General features: G+C 28.7%; 2 protein-coding genes and 1 pseudogene across 3 annotated transcripts; 1 reads left to right on the forward strand and 2 right to left on the reverse strand.

The window, feature by feature from the left end:
* Window positions 1–1,501: 1,501 nt before the first annotated feature.
* On the reverse strand, window positions 1,502–1,816 carry BDBG_17118 (uncharacterized protein; the record flags this gene model as incomplete). Its single annotated transcript, XM_031724904.1, has 1 exon — window positions 1,502–1,816. A coding segment is annotated over one exon (314 nt), but the record flags the coding sequence as incomplete, so codon positions are not given.
* Window positions 1,817–3,324: 1,508 nt separating this feature from the next.
* On the forward strand, window positions 3,325–3,413 carry BDBG_17119 (annotated as a pseudogene). Its single transcript has one exon. The product of its transcript is annotated as a tRNA-OTHER (tRNA).
* A 5,246-nt stretch (window positions 3,414–8,659) lies between these two features.
* Window positions 8,660–8,911, reverse strand: BDBG_17120 (uncharacterized protein; the record flags this gene model as incomplete). The annotated part of the gene is made up of 1 exon (XM_031724905.1): window positions 8,660–8,911. A coding segment is annotated over one exon (251 nt), but the record flags the coding sequence as incomplete, so codon positions are not given.
* Between the last annotated feature and the right edge of the window lie 1,989 nt (window positions 8,912–10,900).

Here is a 10,900-nt window from a genome sequence, read left to right on the forward strand (position 1 = left end):
AGACATGTGAGACTAAGTTATCTCAATCTCTGAGAATACTTAGAGATCAGATGAGATTAGTTTTGATAAGCTGTTCACTGTAGTAGTCTGAGTGAGTGAAGAGAGACAGTATAATATATGAGACAGAATTACAAAAGATGAAAGCTGTCAAATCTAGTCACTGAACACTGTACTATATAGAGATTGTGTAAGAGTAGTGACTAGCAGATAAAGAAAAAGTATAAGAAAAGAAATAATGAATTGATCATCAATTATAAGAGTCAGCTGTAAAAGACAAATATTATTATATATACTTCATTCATTTTTATATGTTACATATTTAATCTATTTCTAACATCACATCATCTGAAAAATGTCAAAAACAAAGGAAATCTCAAAACTTAAGATCTGTAAGAGATTTAAGAGCTGTAAGCTGCTCTTATAACAATGCTGTATATATCTCTGATTTCTCTATCACTCTGTGTACAACATTAATGTCATTTATCACAAGATTGACTGAAATGCCAATATAAAAATGTATATATGTATGTGTAGAAAAATTGAAGGAGAGTGTGAGACCTGCAGAATCAGAAGTTAAGAGAGAGAGAGTGAAGATAGAAGAAATGAAAGAGAGAGATACAGAACTGAATGAATAATAAGAGTCACTCAGAGTTAAATGCTTATAACTCAGTGTGCACACAACCTTCTCTGCAGAGAAGAGAGAGAAAGTGACAGAAAAAGCTTGAGAGTGAAAGAGAGTAATCTCAGCAGTATTATTATCTTCAATTAAAATGGCCTCTGACACTGAAGTAACTAAGAACTATTGTTAGTATATGAAACTGTAAAAGCAGAGATAACAATTACTGAATAAATACCTGCTGATCTTAGAATTGTATGTGTAATTACAACACATACAAGACTTCTCAGAAAGAGAGAGAGAAATACAGAAGAATGCAGAAAGCAGAACACAGTATGTAAATAACTCATTCTTACAATAATATCTTAGATAAGATGTACAAGTCTCATGTCTGTGAGTGTAAAAGAGTACAACATTCACATTCTCATTTCTGAAAACATGAATATCTTTCATCTGTATCATAAAGTTGAATGACAGATATCAGAGAATAGACTGATATAAATCTATTATTTTGAAGAAATTCATTAGAGTGAATATCTCTATAATATTGAACTTTACAGTTATAAAAAGTTTCTTAATATCTGTGAACATCATGACTTCATGCATAGTAAAACTCATAACAATTTTCTCTAAGAACAGAAAAATCAGTGTTAGAAAGAGAAGAGAAAAAAGAAAAAGACTTATAATCTTAACACTATTAAGAGAGAAAGTGATTCTCTGAAATAAATGAATAATTATCTTATCATAAATATTTAAAATGAATATAATAATCAGTGTCTGTAACTGAGCTTCAGATAGTTGTGTTATACACTGTCTTTATATAAGAAATTGTTCTAGAGATTGATAAGAAGGGTGAGAGTGTATGCACTGAGAAATGCGATTCACTGAGCCTATGTAACATCTTCTTGAAATGAGAAGAGCTAGTAACAAAAACAGCAGTGAGAGCAGAAGTAGCAGGAGTAGAAGTTGTGAGAATAGAGGTAGCAGAAGTGAAAGAATCAGACACAGAGACAGGTGTAGAAGATTGAGAGAAGAGAGTAATAGAGAAAGAAACAGAGAGAGTAGAGAGAGACATAGAAGACTCAGTCATATATAACATAAACAATTTCTTCATTATCACATTCTTCAAGTTCTCAATCAATGATTTAATATTGAGTTCACTATTATCAGCAGATGCAGATCTGTCAACATGTGAAGATTCTATATAAATAAAAATAACATATCAGCATCTGTGTTCATGTAAAATTATGCCAGAAAACATAATCAGAAATCCGCTGAAGGAAATAATCAGAGGTGTATAAGAAGATGAAGAAGATGTGTTATTCATGATAATATGTTCTAGTGATTGTTAGAAGATAAACAAGTTCTGATCACATTTCACAATGTGTTACACTTACTGCTAATGAACTGCCTGATATGAGCACTACAATGACACTTGTTATGGGAATGAGAAGTCATTGCCAGAAATGCATATGATGTGATAGATGAACAGATAGAAAGAGTTGAACAGAAGAAGAAGTAGAAATCTTGAATAGTAATAGCATTTGATGATGATGAAGAAGATGATTGAAGAATGAGAAAAGTTAGTGAATGAGTGATGTAATATAGTGAAAGTTTCTTTGTAAGAGTGTATGCAGAATGCTAGCTGAATCAGAGATAGATTACATAATTGTGAAATGCTAGTAGTGAGTTAATCTGCATGAAGCTAGAGTGTATGACATAATCATATAAGTATGACTGAATCTGATGAGAGAGGATGTGGTTCAGAAGAACATATAACTGTTGAATAATAACACAGCCGCTTCTGAACTACTAGTATACAAGTGTAAAGAGGGCTATAGCAGCCACTAATTAATTTAGTGTACAATATTACAATATATAAGAAGCCGGCGTACACCTGTAATCGTACGCTGGCTTAAGCAACCTTTGAATCACAGTGATTTCTTAAAGAGTTTGTGAATCTTCAATAGAAGTAAAAGAAGTAAAAGAAGTGAATTCAGAAGATATAATAATAATTTGAGAAAGATAATAATTTATTTTTAATAACTGATCACTGATGTGTGTAAGAAGTAGACTGACTGTGTAACCGTGTCTGAGACTAGAATCAGAATTTTTGATGATCTCATTGTCAATTTAACAGATCTCATTACATGGTTCTAACATTAGATAGTAGTTTCATACTGTCTCAGTGAGACTTACTGTCTACTCTTATCACATTTTTCAAATGAGATCATGATTTTCACTTCTCAATTTAAATTATTTTTATTGCTTTAAATAACTTTAAATCTTATTTGAGCATTATCAAAAAGCATTACTTTTTAAAAAATTAAAAATAGTCTAAAAAAAACCTTAAAATGTCTAAAAATAGTAACTTTATGCTAAGAATGAAACTAAATGAGATTAAATGAGATTACTTTCTCATTTTTTTCAAGTCATGATTTCATTTTGAGATCTGATATATAGTCACTTTGCATGTTTATTTAATAATTAGTCTCAGTGGGATTCACATCAAGAAATGTATGAGACTAGATCAAATGAGATTAAACGTGAAATTCATGATCCCGGCGGCCAGTCTAGTAAGAAGAATTAATATAAGAGAAAATAATCTTGTTTCTTAACTTAGTTATAATTTTAGTACTAACTCAGATTGAATATCATTGATATATAAAAGTAAACAAATAATCTTGATTAATCTGTATCATATTTTTGCCCCGGTGGCCGAATGGTTAATGCGGCCACCTGGTAGCACCTTGGCGTGGGAAACCAAGGCGCGTGGGTTCGAAACCCGCAGGGGATACATTAAATCCGGAACTCAAGCACCTCAGGTTCCTAATAAATACAGAGGTGTACAAATCGCTCCAATGAATCGCTCTATGTTCCTGGGCTGGGAAGTTATTATCGCATGTATCTAATTGTCACTCCTTTGTATTTTCCTATGTTCTTGTTATCTTGGCGTGGTCTCAACACCTGTATTTCCTCCTGTATAACCAACACTTGACCTGTATTTAACATCACGCAAGGACTCATCATAAGCTCCGCTTTTGCTACTGTATAAGACTCTTCACTGTCTTTTTCTTCAATCTCTCACAGATGATGTCATCTGCATTATTTCTATACTTAGTTCAGTCTAAATCTATCAGAAGTGTTACTTAAAATTGTTATTATTCTACTTTCTTATAAAGTCTCTTCAAGGTATTATAATGTGTCTTACAATCTGTCTTCTCTTGCTTGAATATCTTCTTCTTCTCTCTCTTTAATCTGTGATAGTACTCACATGCCTTGATAATCTGCAGGACCGCAGAATATTTGAAGAGAAATGACATGATTGATTTCAGTGAGTGTTGAAGAAGAGTGAAGGCAGAAGAGACAGTTAGAAATGATATAATAATAATAATATTAATGATGATAATGATGATAATAATGATGATGATAATAGTGATGATGATAGTAATAATGATAATGATAATAATGATAATAATGATGATAATAAAAGAGAGAGTGCATTGAAATATATTATTAACTTATCAAATATAAAGAGACTTAAAGAAAATATTAACAGCTTTCAGTGATATACAGAAACAGCTACAGTGTTGTATAGTAATATTATCTTCATTCAATACATATACTGTTGATATTCTTTGTATGCAGTTATTATATAATCTGTATCAGAGATACATGTAGAAAACAGATCTTTGTTACTAGAATAAATAATTGCAGCAATTCTCTATTTTTATATTATAAAAATAAGTTATTCTTATTTCTTTCTTCTCTCTTTTCTCTTCTTTAATCAATCACTAATTTCAAGCTGATATGAAAACTATTAAAACACTCTCAGAAATTCTCAAATTAAAGAGTATAGACTAATCAAATTTCAAATACAGAAGAAATTAAATTATCTTCTATAAATTCAATTATTCATTTCTTTCTTAAATAAAACAGCAGTTGTGTCCCTCTTCTCTCTCAATCAAACAAAACATAGCCTGTGAAAAGTGAGTATCATGCCAGGCTATAATGATCAACACAGCCTCAGTATGCAGAGCTGTATATACACAGCACATGCTGAACTGAGAGACTGTGTGAGTTACAAACTGACAGCAGTATCTCAGAAAGAGCTGTACAGTGTGAGAAAGCTGTAACTCTTAGTCATATATGCAGAGAGTGAATCACTGCAGTAAGTGCATGTGTATTAAAGTAACACTTTTTAATAATACTCAGTCTCTAATATAATGAAAATAGAGTCTCTCTGTGAGATCTGTTTCTATCAGAAGTTAGAGAATCTTATATTTCTTAAGATTATCTTTGCATGTCTTATTCATGAAATTGATGAAGAAAATCATTGATTTCAGTATTCTGCTCTTGATATCATTCAAGTGGCAGCAGAGTTCACTCTGGCCACACTTTTTAAGTGTATATTTTCTAATTATTCACATTTATATAGATATATACTGATTATTTATTAGATAATATTAAGATAATAACTTATTATAACTGTGTTACTCTTACTGTGAGAGATATATAATTGATAATAAATATTATAAAGACTCTGAAAAGTGAGTATTTTAAGAATACTGCAGCTCTGTGATCTTGATTTTTTTTTATTTTTATTTTTTATTTTTTTCTTTTTCTTTTATTTTTTTTTTTCTTTCTCTTTCTTTCTCTTTTTTTCTTTCTCTTCTTTTTTTCTTTCTCTTTTTTTTTTTTTGTTGTGATTTTTTCTTGTTATTTTATTTTTTATTTTTTTTATTATTTTTTATATTTTATATTTTTTTTTTTAATTAAAATGATATTAATTATAATCTGTATTCAGAAAAGTAATGATATTTAATAACACTCTCTGTTGAATTTTCAATAAATGAGCATTATATTATAATATTATGTAAGTAAGAAATGATTTCATAATCTTATTAAATATCATTTTCAATAATGAGATCAGAATGAAAATGTAACTAAGAATTCAAATATATTCTTTATCTAAGACTAGATTTTTATTTGAAAAGTGAATCTGAAATCTTTAATATTTGAAATAATATGATTTGAGATCAATGTGATAAACACAAACTATGATCAGAAGTAATGCTTTTAGATAACATGATAACTGTAAAGTTTGATTCTGATCTCAGACACAGTTACATAATCAGTCTAAGTGCAACACTCTGATTGAGAAAAGATTCAGATATTAAAACTTTCTAATATGAAGTGAACTCAGTTGAAATATGTGATTAATTTACTATTTCAGTTTTATAAGATAATAAAGACAGTCTCAATTACTCATATATCAATACTGCAGTCAGTCTGATAAGTGTATAACAGTTTATTTACTTATCTTGAGAAGCAGTTGAATCACTTAAAAAGAAATTCAGTCTGAGATAATGCTATAGTGCTGACTATTATTACTGTAAGAAATAAACTGATATATTACTACAGTAAAACTGAACAATCTTTTACAGAGTACTATACTGTAGTAGCTCTACTAGATCTCTCTTATTAAGTTAATATCTACACTTCTCAAGATTGAACAGAGAAGGAATAAGACTCATATGTTAAATTAGCTCAAGACTACTATAATATCAACTATCAGAGATTTGAACAAGCAGATGTTCAAGATATAAAGACAGTGAAATACAATTTCTTAGTAAGTAATGATCTTTGATAACACTTCATATTACATAGAACTATAATACTAACTTTGAAACAGAACTTGTATACATTAATTGCAACTGAAAATCAGGCAAAACTACATACTTGTAAAACTGAATTTGATCACTATTTTCAAGATAATCTGATAAATTTACATATTAAATCAATTCTAGAGTTATGAAAAATTGTTAAGAGTACATATTCAACTGTTATACTGATAATACATGATATTCTGATAATTTCATTAACAGAGATAAAAATGAAGCAAAAGTTCAACTCAAGTCAAGATATTTATCACTATTATCAGAGACAATTACAAGAAGAAATAATCAAGAAACTCATGATTATAAAACATGAAATTATCAGATAGTTTAATACCTGTGATCACAGTATATCAGAGAAGTATAGTTTTCATAAGAAAGTGAAGAATAAACTTACACAAGAATATATTTAGTTATTTCATGAGTGTTATCAATAATCATTATCAAATTCTGATTATATAAGCAATCATTGAATGAACTGAATAAGACTGATTTTGATCTTCAGTTTCAGTCTCATTCTGATTTTGAAAGAATGATTATCTTTCACAGTTTATTCTGAGAAATTACTCTCATTTCACTGTTCTTGAATTAAATCTGGTCATTTTTCACATCATTTCTCTCAGAAATGATTCATTTTCAGATTTTTTTAAGGCTTGATTCTGATGAGACTCACGTCAAGAAATGTATGAGATCAGATCAAATGAGATCAAATGTGAAATTCATAATCCCGTCAGTCAGTCTATGCAAGCTGCTCTTATAACAATATTATACATGTCTTCAATTTCTCTATCACTCTGTGTATGACATTAATGTCATTTATTGCAAGATTGATTGAAATGTTAATATAGAAATGTATACACATATGCATAGAAAAATTGAAGAAGAGCATGAGACTTACAGAATCAGAAGTCAGAACAGATGAAGTGAAGATGAAAGAAATAGAAGAAGAAGAAGATGCAGAACTGAATAAATAATAACAGAAGTCACTCAGAGCTGAATACTTATAATCTGATATATACACAATCTTTCTCACTGAGAAGAAAGAGAAAGTGACAGAAGAAACTTAAGAGTGAAAGAGAGTAGTCTTGACAGTGTTATTATCTTCAATTAAAATGATCTCTGATACTGAAGTAACTAAGAACTATTGTTAGTATATAAAACTGTAAAAGTAGAAATAATAATTACTGAATGAACATCTGCTGATCTTAGAATTGTATATACAATTACAACATATACAAGACTTCTTAGAAAGAGAGAGAGAGACATGAGAGAATACAGAAAGCAGAATACAGTGTATAAATAACTCATTCTTATAATGATATCTCAGACAAGGTGTACAAGCCTCATACTCACAGATGTAAAAGAGTATGACATTTGTATTCTTATTCTTGAAAACACAGATATTCTTCACCTGCATCATAAAGTCAGATGATAAATATCAGAGAATAGACTAATATAGATTAATTATTCTGAAGATATTTATCAGAGTGAATGTATCTATAATATTGAATTTAACAGTTATAAAAAGTTTCTTAATATCTGTAAATGTTATAACTTCATATATAATAAAACTCATAATAATTTTCTCTAAGAACAGAAAAATCAGTGTTAGAAAGAAAAAATAAAAAAGAAAAAGACTTATAATCTTAATACTGTTGAGAGAGAAAGTGATTCTCTGATATAAATGAATAATTGTCTCATTATAAATATGTAAAATAAATATAATAATTAATATTCATAATCAAGCTTCAGATAATTATATTATACACAGTCTTTATATAATAAATTATTCTAGAAGTTGATAAGAAAGGTGAAAGTGTATATACTAATAAACATGATTTATTAAGTGTATATAATATCTTCTTGAAATGAGAAGAGTTGATAATAAAAGCAGAGATAACAGAAGCAGAGAGAGTAGAAGTAGTAAAAGTGAAGATTGCAGAAACAGAGATAGCAGAAGAGAAAGAATCAGATACAGAGACAGATATAAAAGATTAAAAGAGAGTACAGAGAAAGAAATAGAGAAGACAGAGAGAGATATAAGAGACTTAGTTATATATAACATAGATAATTTCTTCATTATCACATTCTTCAAGTTCTCAATTAATAATTTAATATTGAGTTTACTATTATTAATAAATGCAGATCTGTCAACATGTAAAGATTCTATATAAATAAAAATAAACACATCAGCATCTGTATTTATATAAAATCATGTCAGAAAATATGATCAGAAGTCACTAAGAAGAAAAACAGTTAAAAGTGTATAAGAAGATAAAGAAGATATGTCATTTATAATAATATATTCTAATAATTATTAGAAGATAAACAAGTTCAGTCATATTTCATAACATATTATACTTACTGCTAATAAACTGTCTGATATAAGTACTATGATAATACTTATTATAAGAATAAGAGATCATTGTCAGAAATATGTATAATGTAATAGATAAACAGATAGAAAGAGTTAAATAGAAGAAGAGATAGAAATCTGAAATAAGATAATAGTGTTTAATAATAATGATAATGAAGAAGATGATTGAAGAATGAAAAAAGTTAGTAAATGAGTGATATAATATAGTGAAAGTTTCTTTATAAGAGTGTACACAGAATGCTAGTCAAATCAGAAATAGACTACACTAATACAAATGCTAGTAGCGCGCTAATCCGCATGAAGCTAGAGTGTACATTATAATCATGTGAGCATGACTGAATCTGATAGAGAAGAATGTGATTCGGAAGAATGTATAATTATCAGATAATAACGCGGCCGCTTCTGAACACACTTCTTAACACACTTACAAATGTAAAGAGGTCATAGCGGCCATCAATTAATTTAGCGTACAATATATAAGAAGCCGGCGTACATCTGTAATCATACACTGACTTAAGCAATCTTTAAATCACATCTTATATATCTGTAGTGTCAGAACTCTTAGATCTTTCACTAATATTCTCTTTGTAAGATTTTATTCTCTTTATAAGATCTTGTTTCAGAGCTAGAATGACTGATGAGCAAGCTTCTATCTGAGAACTCAGTATTCACTTAACTATTTGACTATTTCTCTATTTCATATATATTATTATAGATTTAGATATCTCAGTAAGTAGACTGATCATGTGACCGTGTCTGAGACCAGAACTAGATTTTTTAATAGTTTCATTATCAATTCAACTGATCTCATTACATAGTTTTAACATTAGATAGTAGTCTTATACTGTCTCAGTGAAACTTACTGTCTACTCTTATTACATTTTTCAAATAAGATCATGATTTTCACTTCTCAATTTAAATTATTTTTATTACTTTAAATGACTTTAAATCTCATTTAAGTATTATCAAAAAGTGTTACTTTTTAAAAAATTAAAAATAGTCTAAAAAAAAACCTTAAAATATCTAAAAATAGTAACTTTATGTCAAGAATGAGACTAAATGAGATCAAATGAGATCACTTTCTCATTTTTTTCAAGTCATGATTTCATTTTAAGATCTGATACATAGTCACTTTACATGTTTTTTTAATAACTAGTCTCAGCAGAATTCATGCTAAGAAATGTATAGAATCAGATTAAATGAGATTAAATGTGAAATTCATAATTCTGATAATCAGTTTATCGGTAAGTAATTGTTTCTAATAAGAAGATAATGAATGTTTTTCAAATGTAAGAGATCTACACTAAATAGATCAGTATAATATTTATAGATCTGTAAGAATAAGTGCTCACAGGCGATTATTCAGATGTTTGCAGCTTGGCGTGATATGTACTATTAACTACTAGAAGTATTCACAGTAGAAAGATAAAATATAGAGATCAAATATATAATAGCATTTAAGCTGAGTTATAAATAGTATTCATGAACTTCAGTCTATATAGTTGTATGTAGTCAAGAGCTGCTAACTCTATTAATTATATAAGAGATAGAAATAGAGGTAAAGAATCTGTGAGAAGTGAGATTTCTTACATATCTCTCTCTCTCTAAGACTTCATCTGTGAAGCCTTTCACTGAGTGACTTCATAGAATCAGCTCAGCACTGCAGTGATACTCACTAAAAATTCTTCATATCTATAAAAAACCTTAGTGAGAAAAAATCTCTTATTACTGTGAAGAGAAAAGAGTCTGTCACTCAGTTTCTTATTTCATGAGATTCTTTATAATTTACAGATTCTTCTCTGACTATCACACAGATTCATCTCATATCTTTCATACAGAAGAATTTCAGTTAACTCTTAATCATTTTCATAAGATTCTTATATGATTATCACACAGATTCATCTCACAGATGAATCACTCTTTGTGAGATTATTCTTATTAAAGAGAAGTATTTGCAAGTTAATCTTTCACTTATTCTCATGAATCATTGTTCTTTAACACTGTAGAATTGTGAGGAATTTTTCATTCTTTCATCAACTCTGTAGAATTGTAGAATCAAGATATTCACAGTCTGTAATCACTCTTTATAATTATATAGAAAGATTCAGATCTACAATTCATAATCACTCTTATTTACTAGAGTAATCTGACTATTCTGTGAAATCACTCACAGTGTAAGCAAATCTCTCTAGAGTAGTATAAATATCACAGATCTGTCTGTGAAATCTC

This window comes from Blastomyces gilchristii (genome assembly GCF_000003855.2).
Source record: "Blastomyces gilchristii SLH14081 genomic scaffold supercont1.8, whole genome shotgun sequence".
Lineage (NCBI taxonomy): Eukaryota > Fungi > Ascomycota > Eurotiomycetes > Onygenales > Ajellomycetaceae > Blastomyces > Blastomyces gilchristii.